Source organism: Culex pipiens, chromosome 1, assembly GCF_016801865.2.
Source record: "Culex pipiens pallens isolate TS chromosome 1, TS_CPP_V2, whole genome shotgun sequence".
NCBI lineage: Eukaryota > Metazoa > Arthropoda > Insecta > Diptera > Culicidae > Culex > Culex pipiens.
This window is the reverse complement of record NC_068937.1, coordinates 16,527,808-16,549,014: the sequence shown is the minus strand read 5'-3', so window position 1 is coordinate 16,549,014 and position 21,207 is coordinate 16,527,808. Positions and strand designations below refer to the sequence as shown.

At 41.3% G+C, this 21,207-nt stretch overlaps 1 protein-coding gene across 6 annotated transcripts in view; it reads left to right on the top strand.

The window, feature by feature from the left end:
* Nucleotides 1-18,226, top strand: part of LOC120422462 (smoothelin-like protein 1) — a 125,488-nt gene extending 107,262 nt beyond the window's left edge. For 2 of the 6 annotated variants that reach the window (XM_039585907.2, XM_039585911.2), the window contains 8 exons: nucleotides 7,161-7,280; nucleotides 7,434-7,509; nucleotides 7,938-8,042; nucleotides 12,787-12,861; nucleotides 13,686-13,785; nucleotides 14,482-14,626; nucleotides 16,239-16,390; nucleotides 16,608-18,226. In XM_039585907.2, coding sequence (XP_039441841.1) covers nucleotides 7,161-7,280; nucleotides 7,434-7,509; nucleotides 7,938-8,042; nucleotides 12,787-12,861; nucleotides 13,686-13,785; nucleotides 14,482-14,626; nucleotides 16,239-16,390; nucleotides 16,608-16,731 — 897 coding nt within the window. In that variant the 3' untranslated portion in view covers nucleotides 16,732-18,226. The other 4 variants (XM_039585908.2, XM_039585909.2, XM_039585906.2 and 1 more) reach the window with 4 other exon arrangements.
* Nucleotides 18,227-21,207: the final 2,981 nt, after the last annotated feature.

Below are 21,207 nucleotides of genomic sequence, written 5' to 3'. Positions count from 1 at the left end.
ATATTTGAATCAACAAAACGTTTTGTTGATTTGAAAATCAAGATTTTGTTGAATCAACGCTAAACGTCAAAGCAACTTTTTCAAAACAACAAAAGATTTTTGTGGAATTGAGAAAATCAAGGTTTGTTTCAACGCAAAATCGGCGTTGATTATATTCAACAAAAATTTTGTTGAATCAAACCTCGTACAGGCTGATTCTACAAAATTTTTCTGCGTGTTTTTTTGAGTATTTTAGTAGATTTTTAAAAATAAATCGTGGATCGATAATGAACAATAAAATAATGGGCGATAAAGTTATCATTGGAAAACGTAGTTAATTAACAATTTTAAATTTTACTCCATTCAGATTTAATTTTTTTTAACAGTATTAGTATTTTCAGGTCTTAATTCTATTCAAGCGACGATGAGTACTCAATAGTTTGATTTTCAATTTATCAATTTTTATGACTCAACGAAAAGGCATAATGACAGTGTTGCCAGATTCTCAATCCCTCAATTCCCCAATCCCCAAAATCATTGGAATGGTCTTTCAAAATCTTTATTTTAGGATGAAATAATTTCTTGTTTTAGAACTAAATTTTGAATAAATACTCCTAGTTTTTGACATAGTTGCCAGATCTTCGATTTCTTTTAATTTTGATAAATATTTTTGAAAACATTTTTTTAATTTCAGTATGAGGTTCTCTCTTACATAACATCAAAACGGTTTTTCTCTCAATTTTCCTTCAATTAAAAGTCCAGACTTGTTTACGTTCCACCTGAACGCACTCTACATCTCTCTCCCTCTCTTGATCGACGATTTTCCGGGCACCACACCTCTTTCCCTTTTGCAGTCAAATGCACTGAGCATCATCGGGATGCAATTTTGCATATTCAAGCACCGTGTTGCAGAGAGTTTGATGTTTGCTTTTTACCCTACCCGTTATTTTAGGCGTAATGGCGCTCACAGGTGCACAGGCAGAGTTTGTTAGTTTTCGCTTGAACGCGTTTCCAATGGGCTTGCGCAATTTTTATTTGTATAATTTAGGATTTACTTCAAGCTATTTGATTTTTCTTCTCTCGAGAGACGAATTTCAAAGAGACATTCGTCAAGGTAATCAATCGTGAAGCAAACTTTCTCTTCTGAATAAAAATAGCAAAAACGTACAAAAAACAATCCCTTGATCTAAACTTAAATTAAAGCCCTCGCTTTTAATTTTGCCACGTGCTCAAAAAAGGCGGCCAGCGCCACCGACGCACCGAGAACAATGTTTAGGGTCGAGTTGTGATTTAAATTGACACACACGTTAAATTTATCCCCGTCAATTAAGAATACTATTCTTTTTCGTCCTCTTCTTCGAAATTCTTCCCACCGACAGAGAATTTCGATTTCATAATCCGAATTTTGTCGTGGTGGTGGCGACGGGTGAATGTGACTTCGCGCACTCGGGTGTTTCGGCTGCGAGCTGGGTCAGCTGTCCGCGTTTTGTCACTCACTCTGTTCTCAGCTTGTTGGTTTCGGGGCGGGATAGACACAATGTCAGTTTGTGTCTGTCTTCGGAGAACGGACGCGTGGACGACGTGGATTGGGAATTGTTTGCCGTTAAAAATAGCGCTGTCCAGCGCGAAACTTGATGGATTTTGCGAATCTGGATGTTTAACTAACAAAATTTAGTAGTTATGAAAAACTTTACATCAGTTAATTTATATTTCGTTTTTTCCTTTTAGAGAAGATGACTAGATAGTTTTGGGATACATTCTCGCGATCTACACTCATTCCCTTAGTGGAATGTCACCATTAATTCTCTACAACCTAACCCCACCTCTAAACGGGCTTCGATCTAAAAAAAATGGCCAAAATCCATTTTTCAACAAATTTTTGATCTTCAAAAAGCATTGGAGAGAAGAACTGTGAATAGGCCAAACTACCAAAAACAAACATAAACTAAACAAGATAAATGCAAATTTAAATACTAAAAATAAAACAAGAGAAGAAAAGTTTTGCGTAGAACAAAACTTGTTAAAAATGACCTCCTAAACACGGACAAAAAAAAAACGAAAAAAATGTGGCAGTAGAGAGTTAAGAGTAAAATGCTCTCTACCAATTCATACTTTATGCGCTCAATTCGTTCACTGTATTTTTTCGCTCTCAGTCTGCGAAATGTTTTCTCTCTAAGAGGTGATTAAACGAAAAAGATAAATAATTTTGAGGCTATCACAGTAACAAATTGTGTAAATTTGGAAGGTGTAATATTACATCTTTTATAATGTCATATTACCTCAATTTAGAGGAAATTATTTACATGAATTATTGTGTAAAAAATTTAATATTAATAACGAAAAAATAGATTTTTTTCCAATTCAAAATATTTTTTTCAGCCTCTGACGTGGAATTACAGTATTTTTTCTATTAAAAGTATTTAAAGATAACAACGAGAAAGCCAAGTCAATTTACACTTTTAAATGTACAAATCACCGTACTTTTAATTTAAGCAGAATCAAATGCAAGTAGCATAGCATAGCATAGCATTGGTGTCTACCCGTAGCTGCTACTTCGTTATTGATCAGGACCCCCAAACATTGCTCCGTGGACCACAGATGAAAAGTAGGAACCAATCATCACCCCTTCGCAATTTTCAAAGGTCCCTATCATGCTGATCAATACCGACGCCGGCCACGACCAGTGGTAAGACACGGGGGAAGTGGATAGGAATTTTTAGTCCGATACTTGAGTGATGAAGACCGCTAAATCAGCTGCGTCTCCGACAAAGTATCACATGAGTTTTGAGGGGTTAGTAAGATGGGTATAAGGTCAGGATTCACTGTGGTAGGTGATGCGACCATAAGCAATTTGTTTATCGGTTGAAATTTTAAAAATCTTAGGCAGCCGGCTGCGGAAAGATAGCTATCTAGGGATTTAAATATAGTATTAATTCGACCGCGATTCTCCAGAAATTCTCCGTCGGCGTGCCTTCCGATCAACGGTGATGTAGGAAGGGCTTCATTTATTGAAATGATTATTGAAATGATATAGAAAGGGCTTAATCCAGCAATACGACTTGCTAGTCTCAAAAAAAAAAATAGGTACGTTTTTATAGAAAACTATAAATAGAGAACAACACAAAAAAACTCATCGGCCAACGAACGCGAGTGGAAAAAAACAATGAAAAAAAAAAGAAGGTAAAAAAACAGAACTGCGCGTCCCGAAAAGCACCACACTACTGATGCCATTATTTAATTATAATAGCCAATCACCCCATGCACTCGAACAGCGACACAAAAGAAACGGAAAATAACACAAAAAAAAACAGGACTGCGCGTCCACACAGGCACCGCATTATTGATGCCATTATTTAATTATAATAGCCAATCACCCCATGCACTCGAACAGCGACACAAAAGAGACGGAAAATAACACGAAAAAACAGGACTGCGCTTCCACACAGGCACCGCACTACTGATGCCATTATTTAATTATAATAGCCAATCACCCCATGCACTCGAACACCGACACAAAAGAGACGGAAAATAACACGAAAAAACAGGACTGCGCGTCCACACAGGCACCGCACTACTCAATTTAAGCAGAATCAAATGCAAGTAATGAAAAATTAAACATTTTAAAATAAAACGATTTATATTGAAAATTTTAGTATTCATGTCCTTTAAAAATACATTAAGCAATTGTAAATATTTTTTTAAGTGCTCATCCCTCTCCCCTCTCTTTCAAAATTTCTCTCAAAATAAAAAAAAAAAAAATTATGAAAAATGCTGTGTAAACGTTTGTAAACTATTAAGAATACATTGCATAACATTTATTTTGCATCTGGTCTGTTTTGTTTAAAATTTTAGAATCTTAGGATTTTTAAATATTAGAATTTTTTAAATGTTTATGTTCTTAAATTTTAGAATTTTTGAACTTTAGAATTTTTGAGTTTTTGAATTTAGAAATTTTAGTATTTTCAAAGTTTACAATCTAATGTTTATTTCATTTGGTTTAATTATGTTTCTTTAATTTTATTTAAATGTAATACTGTATACCGTCATAAAGGGTGACATTGGGTCATGGGGGTGAGATAGGGTGATACAAAAATGCTGAAATTTGTATGACCCAAAGTCAACCCTGATGACTGTAATTTTTTTTACTTTTGTAAAAAAAAATGTTTTAAGGCCTTTTCAGATGTAAAAAAAACACGATTTTTTGACATTGAAATCGAATAGTTGCTGATTTATCGTAGTGAGTAAAAATTCGAGTAAAAATTAGACGCCTTTTGATCGTGTAGAAAAGCTTAGTTTTCCCTGTTTGATTATTTTTTATCCATTTTAGGTCAAACTACTTGTAATCAGGTTCTAAAATGTAAGAAGTTATCTTAACTCTCATTTTAAGCCACCTTATTACTACACAGCAAAAAAATGTTTAAATTTGGAAGGTGTAATTTTGGAAGGTTGAATATTACCTCTTCAATTATGTAATTTTGCATCAATTTAGACTTAAAAAGTGACATTACACCAAAAAAGTGGTAAAACTACACATTTTCAGAAGTAAAATTACATATATTTTCTGACATAAAAAATGTTCCCTCTTCCCAGATCTATTATTACCATGATTTTTTTTTTTACTGTGTACCGGTCAACTTAAAATTTTGTTTTTTTTTTTCATTGCAAATTTCATTTGGGATACCCCCTGATTCAATTCCTTAGGCAAAATAGGTAACTGTGAAAATTTTGCGCGCGATCGGTTAAGATTTAAGGTTTGCCATAGAGCATTCAAACTGGTGACATTTTTTTTGCAAATAAAACGTCTTCTTGAAACCGCTAATAACTCGTCGGGGTAACTCGGATTGTTTTGCGATCTTCGACAAAGTTGTTTGTTATAAAATTTTAGTTTTTTTAACCTAATTTTTTTGATATTTCCGAAAAGAATATTTTCAAATTTTGGAAATCAAGTCTATCTTTTCAAAAGGACAATTTTTTAGTAAGGAGGAACAAATTTATGAATTTAAGAAATTTCCCACGAAAACAGCATGATTTGAAAAAAAAAGATGTCCCATCAGGCCCAAACCTGGAGTAGGAGTTTCCTCAGCCGAACTAATTAGACCCGTATTTTATTTTGTTTTGGCCATTAGGATGACCCTAGCCGAGTAAGGGTGGTCCAAAAAATGGTAATTTTCGACGAATTTCACAAAAAACCCCATTTAAAAAAAATCACAACTTCGCGCCATTTTAACCGATTTTACTTGTCTTGGACGCAATAGAAAGGTAATTATGTAGGCTTTTAAAGAAAAATAGTTTGGAGTTTCAAAAATCTAGTTTTATAACTGAAAAGGTCATATGAAAACTAAAAATGCTGATTTTGAGGTCTCGAGTCCAAAGAGCCTACTTTTGCCTATCAATATTTTTATCGTATTCAAATTTACGGACAATTTACATAACATATAAAAAAATGGTGGGGTTTAATTAACGAGATTCCGAGTAATAAATAAAATAAAAAATCTGGGTTTCGCCGCACGCAAAAACGAAAATATTGAAAACAGGAAAAAAATAATGTTTTAGCAATTGGGTCCTAAAATGAAGTTTAAATTTGTGATATTATTGCTCATAACGATAAAGCTTATTTTTCTGAGTACAATGACCCTTTGAACGACCACAAAGGATTTAAAATGGATTTTTAATTGAATTTAAAAAAAATTACTTCATGTTCCTTCTTGACAGAAAAGGTCCTACTTGACAGCTCGTTCCAAGGGGACCATAGTTTATCAATCTAAAAAATGTTGTCTTGTCATTTTTTTTTTGCATTAAAAAAAATAACAAAATATAAAAAAAGTGATTACAATGGATTTTAATCGTGTTTTTTACCGTTGTACATAAAAATTGACATATCGCTTTAGTACCCAATTACCCCTCTTTTTTGGGTACCTGCGTCTTTCAATTACGAAAATTAACCTAAGAAACCCCACAAAAAATTGTGCCACTTAATCAAACGAAACCGGTACGACGACAACAAATGACGCTCTAGACACGCGCCTTGTTCTACTGCGCCTCCACATTTCACACAATAATCATGATGATGATGCTACTTTCTTTTAACGTACACATCTCCTTAAATGGACTGTTTTCCCTTTCGCCGAGAGATGAATAATTGCGCCAAATAACTTATTGCCACTTTTCCTCCACCGATCGTCGGGGAAATCCCTGTCCGAGAAATTGGCTCCGACCCAAAATAAGGTCAACCCTCGTTTCCTTAAGGGGAATTTCGGACGACACTTTTTTATGACGTTTCCACAATGTCTGCCGTGGATTGTAGATATTATGGCCTTTTTGTCTTGTATTTGCGCGGCGGCGTCCGCCGCACTAAAATAGACCTTCTTTGTACCGCTTATACGGAAAATCACGCAGTTATAATGGTTAATTACGTCGGATGAGTAATTTTGCGAGTGAAAAACATTGTAAATGGTGTTTTCCCGCTCTTTCTTCCACGAAGAAAGAGCAGCCGGAAGCGGAACCTTTTGTCTTGAAGCGGTCAAAATTACGCACGTTTATTGAAAATGTAAACAAAGTTGAGTTTAAGCTGCGTTTGCTGCATGGGCCGAAACGACAGCTGTCAAAAAACACGCTCAAACAAACCGTACACAAAGTTGAGTTTAAAGCACGCAACCTTCGGGAACGATCAATCAAAGCCTGCTGCCGGAAAAGTCAGCAATCCCATTAGGGGACACACACACGCGGTGTTGACGAAAAACAACCGCGTGTAAATATTACCTTTTCTTTAACGACCTTGAACGCACCGAACTCGGAGAGCTCTAAACGTTCTATTCGATCAGCTGACGATCTTTGTACTCTTGCTGTCTTCTCCGAACGATACGTTATGTGACCGAAACGTCGGAAAAAGCGGCGGTGCGACGGTTTCTTGCGAAAGCGCGGCAATTACTCAGCGCGGGCCCCGATTCTGTTTTCGAAAATAGATTCCCACCTTTTCGTCGTCGTCGTGTTCGTCTTGGGGAGATGGTTTCGCTTTTGTTCTGCGCGCGTCCGTCTTAAAATAGAACCCGCACTGCACATTCCGGCGTTGAGCGTTAGTGGCTCACACACCCGCTGCATCGGCGGCAATTTGAAGAATTTCATTCCGAAATAAAAAGTCGAGACCGGCCTGACTAAATTTGGTTCTCTGTTTGCTCCGACAGGTCTCCAAAGTAACAACCACCCGTACCGTCAAGTCGACCGCATCCAGCAGCAGCAACGCTCCGAAGCCGAGCATCGAGAACCTTGAGCAGATTTGGGACGAAGCCTCGCTGAAGCAGTTGGTAAGTTTGGCTTGTCCAAATTTGGACGCATTTTTGTTTGACAGATGCTTACCTGTTTGGTTGATCCGCCTTGATTCAAGCAAACCATGAGGTAGCGTTAGCATCTGTCAAATGGAGTACGTTTAGCACTGCTAACGCTGGTCACCCTTTCAGCTGGACTCATCGACCAACTACGAAGAACGCCGCCGAATCCGCGCCCGTCTACGACAGATTATGGCCGAGAAAGAAGGTACCGCCCAATAACAAACCTCTCAACGCGACCCCCTATCTTTCTCTCTCTCTGAAACTCACTAAACGCACTCCAAAGATTTCCGTTCGAAAGGCCTGCGTTTCACGTTACTTTTATCTTGCTCTTTGGTTTAATACCCAACCAATCAACCACCACAGAACAACTCTATCTCAGAACCCCATAAAACGCCCAAATGAGACAGACCAAGCTGCGTCACCACAAACGCCTGACCATACCTCACCAAAACAACAACAACAAACTGACACGCTCCCATAGAAACCGTAAGCCACGCCCACAAGCGCGAGCAAGTAGGAAGAGGAAGCAAGGTAACGCTGATCGCCGCGACGACAGGCCTTCGCCATCCACCAACCCGAACCCGAACCCGACTCCACTAGACTCCCCGACCAATCCATCCGATTCTCTTCCAGCGTGTGCCGACATCGTAGCCAGCGTAACGGCCGATTTACAGCGCGAGCGACAACAGCAACAACAGCAACCGCAGAACGACGCTAACGCTAACGCCAGCATTCAGGGTGAGTCGCTGCTGCTGCCACTGCTGCAGGGCATTTTGTTACACAAGAAGAAGCCAGTGGCCCCGGTCGAGGATTCCGGCACCGAGTCCGGCGAAGACCTACGGCTTCTGGCGGCCGGTTTGCATGACAACATGGAACTGTACCGTGGTATTGGTGTTGGGGCTGCGGCAGCGGCTAACGCTGCCGGGCCAGGTGGTAGTAGTGTAGCGAAAGGGCAGCAGGACGGGGTCGATGGTATTTTGCATGATGTTACAGCGGCACTGCTGCGGTTGCAGCTGTCGCTGCGGGATGGAAAGGACATGAACTTGGACAGTGGGAAGCGGAACGCGCTGCTAACGCTTGCCTGTCGGCTTCAGTTGGGGCTGATGCAGCCGGAGCGGCTGCCCGAGCAGGTCTCTCCCGTCGAAGAGATTGTCGACGGAGTAGAGGACAAGGTTGATTATAACCAGGCTCGTAGGGGAAGCGCTCGCTTCGCTAAACGAAGGAATCGTAACAATCGTCACACGGTTGGCGTTAGTCGCGAGGAACTCGCCGACGCCAGGCGTTTCATCGAGGAAATCGGACGCATGGAGACCATGTCTTCGCACTCGCCTTCGGCGACCCCGGAGAAGTCCAAAACTCCGGAAAAATCCCAGCTCCCGTACTCGCTTCAGAAGCAGCAATCGCTGGGAACAGTCCTCTCCAGCGCTCCAGCTCCCACCCCGACCGCTTCGACGTTCGCCATGAAGCGTCCAAGTCAGTTTATACCAAACGGCCAGGAAGCTAACGCCAAACCAGCCGATCGCAAAGCGAAGCAGAAGCTGTTCCGTCAGTCGCAAAGCTTCGACACACCGACGAACGGGCACGAACCTGCCGCTGCTTCGCAGCACAAGCCGATCGACGTGAAGCCGAACGACCCGTTCAAGAAGCCGGTGCAAACGGCGGCGCAGCGCGCCCTGGTCAAGAAGTACTCCTTCAACGATGGGTCAACCTCGGAGGAGGAGGAACCGCACAAGACGGCCGAACAGGTGGTGCTGCAAAAGAATGCACCGAAGGGGTCGGCCGTGGTCAACACGGTTCATAAGATGGTCAGCCGAGAGGTGGTGAAGCAGGAACCGCAGACGAATCGCCGGCTGGCGAACGCGAGAAGCCGAACTCCGGACGCGCAGGAAGCGCACGTCAACGGTGAGGTCAGCAAACCGCTGAACAAGTACACCAGCAAGAAGCTCCGGATGAAGCGTGCCAACACGATCGATATCCCGAAGAAGCCGCTGGACAACGGAGTTGACAGCGAGGATGATTCGGAGGGCGAGCAGAAGCAGAGCAAGGAGCGACCGCGTGAGGTCAAAGCGAAGACACCGGTTGCTTCGATCGTGAAGCCGGTTGTCGAGGTGCCGGACTTTAAGCCGAAGACGGAAAATGACAAGAAGTTCATGGCCTTCTTGCAGAAGCAGAATCAGACGCCGAAGGCGATGTGGTCGTCGAATCCGGTGAAGGAGCACGTGGGTGGGAACAACTGGTCCAACAAGTTTGACCATTTGAAGCACAACTTCGAGAAGGCTGACCAATCTAGCAGGATGGTGGCTCCGTCCAAGAGCGCTCCCAAGTGTTCAGCGATGAACTTTTGGAAGAAGGCAGAGAGCGCTTCGTTTGATGAATCTGTGAGAAGGGAGTTCGCCAAACCACCGAAACCGGTTCAGAAACCGTCCCAGCCCAAGCTTCCACCCAAGAATGTCACATCCGTCCAGCAACCTCCTCAAATCCCTGACAAACCCAAACCCGCTGCGCCACCGGTTGTTGCCCAGCCGGTAGTCCCCAAGCCCAAAACTCCAACCGCCTCCCAATCCAACCCTACCCAGTTCACCCATGCCCCAACTTCTGCATTTAAACCAATCCCGAAGAAACTACCCCCGGTCAACCTGGACTTTAAGCCAGTCCATCCGGAACCGGAGATTGTGAAGCCAATCCCGGCCCACGTATCGTGCGGTATCGTGAAGCAGATCGTCGAAGCCGGCTTCAAGGAAACCCCGGACGTCAAGCCGGAACCGATCCCGGTACAGCTGGGTCTCGTCAAGTCCCTGGCAGCTGCCGGCTACCACGAAACCCCGTACGTCCCACTACCGAAAATCGAGCGAACTCCAACGCACCACGTGCTGAACTACCAAGCCATGCCAGCGGAACCGCTGGACCAATCGGCTCCGGCAGCTCCCTGGATCGGGAAGAAACCTGCCGACACGAGCGGTGGTAACCGGGTGGCGAGCATCGCCTCCACCAAGTTCACCGCCAATCAGTTCGGCATGAACAAAGGATCGCTACCGACTCAGCAACCGCTGACGTACCAGGGATCGCTCAAGTACGCGGAGAAGCCGCTCAGCTTCCAGCTTCCCGATCGCATCCAAGCGAAGCGACCTTCACTCCCAGACGTCGGCGACTTCAAGGCCCAGTCCCGGCCGGACATTACGTACACCTTCACGGACTACACCCAGCCCGAGTCGGTATCGACGTTCACGCTGAACCGCAGCGACTCGCTCACCAATCCGGACAACCAACCGCTCGTGCTGACCAGCACCAACTCGGTGTACAGCCCGCAACAGTACGGAGCTGCTCCTCCTCCCCAGCAGATCAACTACTTGACGGTTAACGTCGCGGACGCCATGAGTTCGGACTCGCCGAGCAACGTCGAAGACGACGACCTGGAGTCGATCGACTCGCAGGAGATGCGCGTCGTGACGCGGGTCATGAAGGCACCGGTTAGCCAGCAGGCCAGCTACTCCAGCAACAAGCCGTCCCATCTAGGAGGTGGCTCCGCGGAGCGCGGATCTGCGATCGCGCAGAACCTGCACAGCTCGCTGAAGCTGATCAAGCAGAAGAGTCCGACTCCGCCGAAGCGGATGATGCCGAATCAGAAGCGCTTCTCGCAGGATTATGGTGAGGTGTATCAACCGCCGATGCAGTTCAGCGTTCCGCGGGTGGAGATCGTGCCGAATACGCCACAAGCGGCGAAGCCGCAACCTCCGCAGTTCGCCATCTACAACAATGTGCAGCGGTTCCCCGCTTACGAGCCTCCTCGGCCAGCTCCGCTGGCACGCACCGACTCCTGGGTACGACTCAACCAGCAACCTGCCGCTCCGATCAGCTTGGCTCGCGCCAAGTCAAGCCATACGCTGGCGCTTCCAGCGCCGTACAACGGCGGCTACGAACCCCCGCAACACTACCAGGCAGTCAACGACAAGCAGCGGACGATGGAGGCTTACTTCTCCGGTCAGAAGCCCACGTTCAACGCACTGGCGAAGACCGCGTCGACGCACAACATTCTGCGCGACAAGTCGGGTATGACGCAGAACGCCGTCCGACCGGTGTCGTACGCCATGGGCAACAGCTACAACCCGGCGCAGTTCAACATCATGAACTCGCAACAGCAGGACTACCGGCAGCAACAGCCGATGTACCAGCAACGCGTTCAACAACCGGTTCAGCAAACCCAACAGCAGTACTACCAACCTCCGCTCGGAGGTGGCCTGTCCCGTAGCCGAACCATGCCCCATATCCCCATGAACAACCTCAGTCTTCTGGACGAAGACAACGTTGAGGACGCATTTGAGCAGCTGATGAACCAGTCGTTCGCCGTGTAGTGTTCGCCGGATCTGCACGACTCAAGGTCGTCGAGCGCCCACACTGGGAAATACATTCCATTAGATGTCCGGTAACGAACGATGTTTGGAAGTTTGGAAGGCTACCCCCGTACTCTGCAAGAGTTGAACCTTCAACGAATGACTGTGAACGTGCTAGTCGTAACGTTAGTTTGTAGATATTAGCGACCCCCCTAGGCTGTGGATAAACCAATTGGGATCGGCCTGCTGGAAGGAACTTCCGAAGAAGACGCGCCAACACAAAAACCAAAACAAAAAAAAACTCGCATGCTGTTTACTATATCTATCTCTGTGGAAGGCTTTGGTTTCCATCTGAATGTTGAAGGCTTACTCGTGTAACACCTCGTGTTGATGGCGACCCGTGAAGCGTGTTTCAGGGACATGAACCGTTGTGTGCGTGTTTTACTAAACAAGCGAACCGAACTCCGGAAGCGAGAACACCGCGAAGCTACTCTACTATCCGCTGCGCGCCCGATCGAGTCTCTTGATGTGCGCAACCTCTAACAGCAACCTCAACCACGGAAGATTCGCGATCTCAATCGAAAGAAACGTACTGAAACGCAACGCGAGCTCAGTGAGTCTTTTATATCTCTGGATTTGTGTGAGTGTTCCCTAGCGTGTAGCGTGCGTGTGCTGCTCAATGTGTAACACCGTCGCCGTCGAAACCCGCTTCGCTGACCAAAAGTTGCATGCAAAGCGCAAAAGTTGCATGCAAAGCTCCACCGTTGTACGCGCAAACAACTGCGCAGCGCTGCGCGCAGCGTCCGTGTCCCTGATGTGTTGTTTTTGTGTCCTAATTGTCATCATCGCTGCGCGACCAACTTCCACAGATTTTGTTCGGATCATTCATTGTGTGTTTTGTTGTTGTTTTTATCGTGTTCAAAGCCGTACGCTTAGCCATTCGTCTTGTGAACCGTGTTGTTCTCGCTGTGTTGTAGAAACGTCTCCCGTCAGCTAGTAGTTGTACTAATCTGCAAAGCGTAAGCTTTGCCCGAATATAGTTACTGACAAAATCCCTTTAGTACCCGAGTGGATCTTTAGACAACCTGCTTCGATTGTGTTGCTACTTGGAAAGGCTAACGTGCGTGCGTTTTCTCTTTTTCCATCTGTTTCAGAAGTGACCACCACGTCGACCTCGAAAGTGCAGCAGCAGTCTCAGGATGGCGGAGTGGTTACCACCCGGACGACCGGTAAGTTGGGCAAAATAAGCCTACAAACATCGGGAAACTACTAGGTGATTCAAGGAAGAGGGCGGTCAAGCAGATCTTGGAGTACCGCTTTGTTTACAGCGGTACGCTTACCTTTTATGGCATCTGTCAAAATCAGCTTCCTGGAAAAGTTAGAGAAAGAATAGATTAGAAAAGTTCCGAATAATTCACAATTCTACAACAAACATCAACCTCTCCAATCGAAAAACAAACGACGTTGAACTTGAATTGTCTTTTGCAAGCAGAACATAACCAAACTTTTCGGCACCCTCACCAAACGTCAAGTCAATACAAAGTGCTGCCGAATCTTTTTCCGGAAAACATCCGGCAGCAATTTTGTATGGATTGACGTTAGCGGAGGGTACCAAAAAAAGGTAAACAAATCACTTCGTGCATCAGCCAATACTTCACACAACTGTCAAAACAAAGTCAAAAACTTCAGTCAACTGTCAACAATCTAAACGTCTCGAACTGTACTTATTTTGCAAGCAAAAACATAATCAAACATTTCGATTCCCCCCAGTAAACGTCAAATCAGTCCACAGTTGCTGCCGGATCATTTCCCGGAAAAGATCCGGCAACATTTTTGTATGGTTTAACATTTGCTGAGAGAGTCGGAAAAATGAAAACAAACCACTTCGTGCATTTTGACGCAACACTCGTACACGCTCAAACAATTTTGAGTCATTATGAATCGGGTTTAGCTTAACTGTCAAACAACCAAGATTCCTTATTTTGAGGTTGCTTAGAAAAGTCTAATTTTTTTATGTTGATGTTCTAACTGAAGTTTCTTTCTCTCTTTCCAGTGACCACGAAAACGGTCGGCGCCGCGAAACCCATGTCCGCGATGGCCAAGTTCCGACAGCTCGACAAGCAGAACTCCGTCACATCGCAATCACCCCCAAAGTACGTATCGAGCGCGAGCATCGCGCTGTGAATCTTACGCAACTAATCAAACGGGCTTTATAAAAAAACATTTTATCATCATTTATCAGTAGCTTGATCTCGCATCGACTTAGTCCAACCTCTATAGGTAGAGAGCATTCGAGTAATATCATCGTCCATATAACTAATACCGTACAATTTGAAGTAATCCGTAAAAGTTCATTAAAACTTAGCGTTTGAAGCATTTTGTGGTCGGTAGAAAACGAGCAGTACAGCCAAGTAACTAACAAAAGTAACATGAACCTCATCCCGTAATCCGCGGTTATAGAAGACCCGACTGTAGCTGTAGAGGAACCAACCAACTTTCCAACCCGTGACGGACGACCTAACCCATTTCCCACCCCTTTTTCGAAACCCTGCCGTTACTCGTTCCCCCAAGGCAGACCACACTCACTACAGTGTTGCCATCTTCCGGAAAGGCTTGTCAGACTGCCCCCAGAAATCCGACCCTGTCCTCGTGAAATCAAAAAAGTTTATCACAAAACTCATCGTCTTCTCTCTCTCTCTTTCTCTCTGTGTCCCTTTCTTCTTTCTTCTCTTCCCATCTTTTTGTGTTTTTATTTCCAAAACCCCCTTTGCAAATGTTTACCAAAACAAACCAAATTTTCTAAATCTCAAACAAAATGTAAACAAATCGTGTTGTCGCGCGTCGAGCAGCTCCCCTAAAACGCCATCGACTCCAGCAACGCCCGGCGGCGGCGGCGCCATGTTTACCTTCACTGACCCGTCACTGAACCGCCGCGCCGCGACCGCAAAGGACCAATTACTGCAGTGGTGCCAGAGGAAGACAAATGGATACGAGGTACACACACACACACAAACTTGATAGGTGTCAACTCTGCCGCCAACACACACTGCGCTCTTTTGTTTTGTTGCAGTTTGAAAAAAGTTGCGGTTTAGATTTGAAGTGTCGCGCCCCTCGAGAAGTGTCAAACTGACAGCGAGCGAGGGGTTAAACAGCTCAAATTTATCTGCACCGTTACTTTTTTCGACTGTAAAGTTTCTAAAATGGCAAATCTGTTATTTTTCTTCGTTCTGGTTTTGTTTTTCGCTGTCATAACCTATACATTTGACAACTGGCGCGGCAATTTGTCACTCTCGCTCTGCCTCCTACTTCTACACTAAACTTGCGCGTCACGTTTTGTTAAAATTCCACAAACAACATGGAGAAACGGATGCGTCCTAACCTCAATCTGTCGTGTGTCACATTTCGTTGTCGTTCGCTGTAAATATTTACAATTTCCCTTCTTTTGGCTGTCAAACCCATACGTCGTCACACCAAACAGACTGGCACAGACGTTCCAAATCGCCCACCTAACCTTTACTTTTGCTTACTGCATGCTCGAAATTGTTCTTTTGCACGTAAAACAAACTTAGACGTAATTTTAAGACAATTGTATTGTTGTATCCAGATAATATCAAGGTGACATTACTCTGCGGGAAACTTGGTTTGAATACTAAACAAAAAAAAACAGTTTTGACAGCTTCCGTGTTTGTCAAAAAATTTCCAATCTGTCAACATTCAAGAACAAATATCCCGCAGTGGAATTCTAGCTTAATAAAGTAAAAATAAAAAGTGATCAGCTGTCACTTATCTGTCACTTGTGATACTATGAGTGAGCTGTCAAACAGCAAACGTCGAACCATTCAAATCTTTTTTCGGAAAAGATTCGTCAACAAATTCGTTAATTTGACGTTTGCTGGGGGTTCCAAAACATGTCAACAAATCATTAAGTGCATAAATCAATTGATGTTTACACGAAGCTTTTTAACGTTACCTTCGGTAATTATCAAACCTATTTAATAAACACGACCGCATCCATTGTCATAAATGTAAACATCAGTTTGACAACTGATTTTGACAATTTAAGTGCGGACTTTACTATTTTTCTGAGTCGAAAAATCGAAACTCCGCGAAAGCAATAAATTCGACGGTTGCTGGGGGTAAAGAAAAGTGAGGTTAAATCGTTTGTTTGTAAATATCTACCGTCAAAATAGATTACCCACAATCATGGCAAAGCAATATAAATGGACAAATTTGAATTTTTACACAAGCCGCACGTCCTGCTCATTTGATTGACATTGGCTGGCGAAGGTGAAAAACACTGTTTGTTTACAAATAAACATTGGCCCCCAAAGGCAAAGTTATAAATCCAGTGTTGCCAGTACTTCTGTAAATTAGCTTCTATTGTTAATCTAACCATATTCTACTAACCCAAATTTTAAAGGTTTTGGTTTTATAGCAAAATAAATTTAGTAGCAACTTGTATTATAGCAACTTTGTAAACACACGCATAAAACACACACACAAATTCAGCGCATTTGCACAAGTGGTGGTACAAACAGAGAATTTTCAATTATTTTAAATTTTATAAATTTATATCAAATTGACACTCCTCCAATTTTCTCCACAGCACGTTAAAATAGAGAACTTTTCCACCAGCTGGTCAGATGGAATGGCATTTTGTGCGCTGATTCATCATTTCCTTCCAGAAGCTTTTGATTTTACCAAATTAACACCGCAACAACGACGTCATAACTTCACACTCGCCTTCCGAGTGGCTGAGTAAGTATTTTTTCCAATCTGCACGCTGATTTAAAATCACTCAGTTTTCATCAAAATTAAACAGTTGCCAAAATTACTCAATTTTGAGTAATGGTTCAGATTTTAACGAAAACTATGTATTTTAAAATTATAGTGTAGCTGTCAAACTGCCGCCATAATGACGGCGGCGACGCGCGCAGATGCTATAAAAATGTTTTTGTTTTGTTTTTTTTTTCAGTGAAAAAGCCGGGATCGCGCCACTGTTGGATGTTGAAGATATGGTTGTAATGCGAAAGCCTGATTGGAAATGTGTATTTACATATGTACAATCAATTTATCGACGTTTCAAAAATGAGCTCTAGTAACTGCACGAGAGTGCCACCCTTTTTTATGGATTAGAAAACACGACAAACTCTTTATAGCAGATTTCAGCGTAGTTTTGAGCCAAAAAAACAATCGAAGAAGAACAAACCTCTCTGCAGTGGTAGTCCCTCATGTTGTTACTATGTTAATTTGAGAAAATTATTTATTCAATAACCGCCGCCCCACAAAACTTTAATGTGAAAACCGTTTTTATTTATTTGTTTTTAATGTTATTATTATTATTGCTATATTTCCTCTCCCTCCCTTTTTTTAAACTTACATGTTAGTATTTTTGCTTTTGACTGTTAATATTTCGCATTACTGGATGGTTAGTTTAGTAGCGGTACTAGTAGTAGAACGAGTTAAGAGCACGCACAAAGCCACACGACGAAAGAAGAAGCTGCACCACAGTGAAGATTCCATCTGACTACCCCCCGACGAATAGCAAACAACAACAGGAAGAAGCTGCCTCTTAGGGAAGTTTTGCACGAAAAAACGCACCAGCCTAGAGCGAGAGAGATAGAGAGAGAACGCGAGACGAAAAGATTGTGATTGTAATCGTTACTAAGTTATTAATTACACAAATCAAGAAGCAACATTTCAGCTAAGCGCAAACGCAAACTATTCAACAACAAAAAACATAGAAACTTAAAATAATTCACACAATATCTAGTGGTTTGTTCCCTCTGTTTCGGAGACATTTGCTTTTGTTCGCCAACCTTTACTTATTTTTTCATTGAGCTAGAGAAAATACTAGAGTTTTAGGTTACTGAGAGCTGAAATTGAGAGAGAAACATCAAAACAACGTAATTTTACATAGAATCGTACGGAAAACGGAATTGGGCAGCGAAAACGGAAAAAAGGAAGAATGAGCAGAGTACGGAGTTACTTTTATTTTCTTCTAACAAACACATACACAATAACACAATTTTTATGACGGTGTAGGTGAGATATCCTAACCTTTGCTTTTTTCCTTTTAAACACAAACAAAATTAGCAAAATCGCAGACGCAAAATTAGAAAAAAACGTAAAAGTGGTATTGTAATAGTTAGAATGTTTTGTTATATATATTTTTGAGAAGAAAAAAACAGATGAAAAGAAAAAATCTAGTGATAACACAAAAAAAAACTTTCAAAACCTTATTACCAATGAACAGAAGAGAGATGTAAAGCACTCACAGCAAAACATGGAAACCCACACAAGCACAGAAAACCCCTAATGTTAACACACTCGTATGCATATAAATATTTACCTGTAGCCCGTAAGCAAAAACACACCCCCTATCACTAAGATTAACACGAATCCTCCCCCAAAATTGTGGAGGAAGCGCGCAGCTTTTTACTGAAACAAACTCATTTTTGCAATACTTTTTTTTCAAACACTCTTTTTTCTGCCACACCATTTGTGGGCAAGGCTGCACAACATTATGCAAAAAACGAAGCAAACGCTTTTATTATGTAAATTTGAAAAAGATAATAAAAAAATAATAAAATATTTACCCTTATTTTTGTGATCCGAACAATCCCTGATTCTTGTGTTTAACTCACATTCTAGATCAATCAATTTTCGTCAAAACCGAACCTACTCACAAAAAAGAGGAAAATAGAGGAGAAAAGCAACTCGCGACAAAATTTTGAGGCTAGGAATTTTGACAGGTATGATTTTCATAAAGTATTCGCCTCCTTTTCTCACCTGGGAACGAGGTAGCTGTCAAACTAGGCCAAAATGTTAAAGTCACTCACAAAATGAACTTTGAGTGATTTGAGTTCTTTTCTGACGTCACGATTTTCTTCTCTATGGGACATTGTCAGATTTGAGTAGATTTCACTCAGAGCTGGGTGAATGTCACTCAATTTTCGTTGAATGCTGAGTGGAATTTACTCAAAACTGAAAGTTTAATAATTTCTGAGCAAGTTCGGCTTTGTCGAAAATTGAGTGATTTATGACATCAAATCACTCAATTTTTATCAAAACCGAACTTGAGTAAGTGCACAAAAAACTTAAGGCTTTCTAGTTAAAAAAAATTACCAACACATTTAAAGTATGTTTACATGGCTGCTGGACGTTTGTTTGCATCAGATTTCCTATCTCTTTCTAGCAAAAGATTTTTGTCAGGCGACTTCTAGCTGGTTTTTTGACTGACCGCACGATATGTCAGCCAACATGCTTCCCAGGGCAGTGACAGCTCGAGCTTGGTCATTGTTTGCATCAGGACACTGTGACGAGAATTTCGTAATTTTTGGGTTAAATTATATATTTTTCACTGGGCCTACAAGTCCTTATTTTGGAATGTTGAAAATTTGGTTTGTTGAGCCATTACTAGACTTAGTGATTTTTCACGCTCGGAAATAGCAAATTTCACGCAAATTTCGCGGTACGTGAAAAATGTTAAAATTACTCTCAAAATCTTATGTTTAAATAAAAACTACTTTTTATGCTTCATTATAAATTATTCTTCAGTAAACAAAAAAATCCTCACTAAATTTGAACGGGACACAAAAACAAATCTTCTAATTTTCAAAAAAGTTTCCACTTGGTTTATGGAAGGGCTCTATTTATATTTTGAAACAAAATTTATTGAACTGCTTTTTTCAATATTCGACTAATAGCTAAAAAGTTTTCGCTGATTTGCTTCTGTTTTAGATTACATTTTATTAAATTTCATATCAAAGCCAGATTCAACAATCTTGTTCAGCCAAAATTAGTAAAATAGTTTGAGTCTTCTGCGACAATTAGCCCATTCAAAATATTTTTAAAGGTTTTCATTCAAAATATTTTTTAAGGTTTACATCTCTCTTTTCAAAAACTAAAACTTTAAAATCAATAGGCAAAAATAATAAAATTGGTTACGAAATCGAAATTTTTATACAAAAAAAGAACAGACTTAACTTTCACGGGAATCATCGACCCAAATAATCAAATATCGTTAAAATTAAACAGGACTCAGAAAAAATATGAAATATTTTTAAAAGGTGATTTCAAAAATATAAAATACTCTTTATTTTATTTTGAATAAAACAAAGCTTAATTCTTTTAATTTCTTTTAAAATTACACCTTTCAAATAAAATAGTGGTAAATTTTTTACTACAGCTAATGAAAATATTACTAAATTAGGTTAGTTTCTAAAAAAAACCTGAAAAATACGAACAATTCTTCAAATGGTCAAGCTTTTTATTTGAAAACTAATCAAATTTACTCAAATAGTCTTTATGATTGAAATATTTCAATTTATTATAATGTAAAAAATGATTTGAAAAATTGATAAATTACAAGAATTTCAAATCGTCAAAATTCACTAACCCTATATTATTAATTGAACAAGGGTATTCACTCACTTAATTCTACAGTAGTTCTTAAGATTATTTTTATTCTTATTTGAGTTTGATAACATATTTTGAGAAAAATCGTTACAGTTTCACGGGATTTCGCGGGAAAAGACAACTTTCGCGGATTTCACGCTGTCCGCGAAATCGTGAAATTTCATTAACCCTAGCCATTACCCTAAAATAATGTGTAAAAATGTAAAATGTCAGACTTGGGATGAATTTCACTCATTTTATATTGAATTATGAGTAATATTTTAACAACTCTAACATTCATCTTACATTTCTGAGTTTGAATTTGACGAGAACAGAGTTATTTAAAATAAGGGTGTAAAGCATGAAAGGAGATAAATAAACACGCACATTTAAAAATCATTCGGTTTTCGTCAATATTGAACCTACTCAAAAATGATTAAATAAGGTAACTGTCGGATTTGAGTGCATTTTACTCAGAGTTCACTGGGAATTGGGTCCTCAAATTACGCAAATTTGTAATATAATTGTTCACTACGATAAAGATTAGTTTTCTGAGTAAAATGACCCTTTGAACGACCGCAAAGGATTTTAAATGGATTTTAAATCAATTTTGAAAAATTTACTTCGTGGTCCTTCTTGATAAAAAATTGAGTTGATCAATCGGAAAATGTTGTCTTGTCATTTTTTGTTTTTTTTTTTTTGCGTTAAAATGAAAAAAGCGATCAGGAAGATCAGAAATAGTTTTTAATCGTGTTTTTACCGTTTTACATAAAATTTGACAGTAGGACCCTATCCAGGTTTTTAAGCAAAGATGGCGTTCGAATGGTGAACGTCCGAAATGTCAAAATCGCGCAGAAGTACCAACATTAGAAAAAAAAATGTGGCGGTCATGCCATGGCACACTTTTTTCGCAATGTTGATTCCACTTCTCGATTTTGACTCGATTTTTGTGCGATTTTGACATTTCGGGCGTTCACCATTCGAACGCCATCTTCGCTTAAAAACCTGGATTGAGTAAAATCTGACAGTTGACCTATTTACTCATTTCTGAGTACCATCGGATTTGACGAAAACTGATGGTGCGTTCGCTTGGGCCCACGCCCCACTGAATGAATAATTGAGTTACAAAACAAACGCCCCGTTGCGTTTTCACTGGTCGTAACTGGATTTTTGTT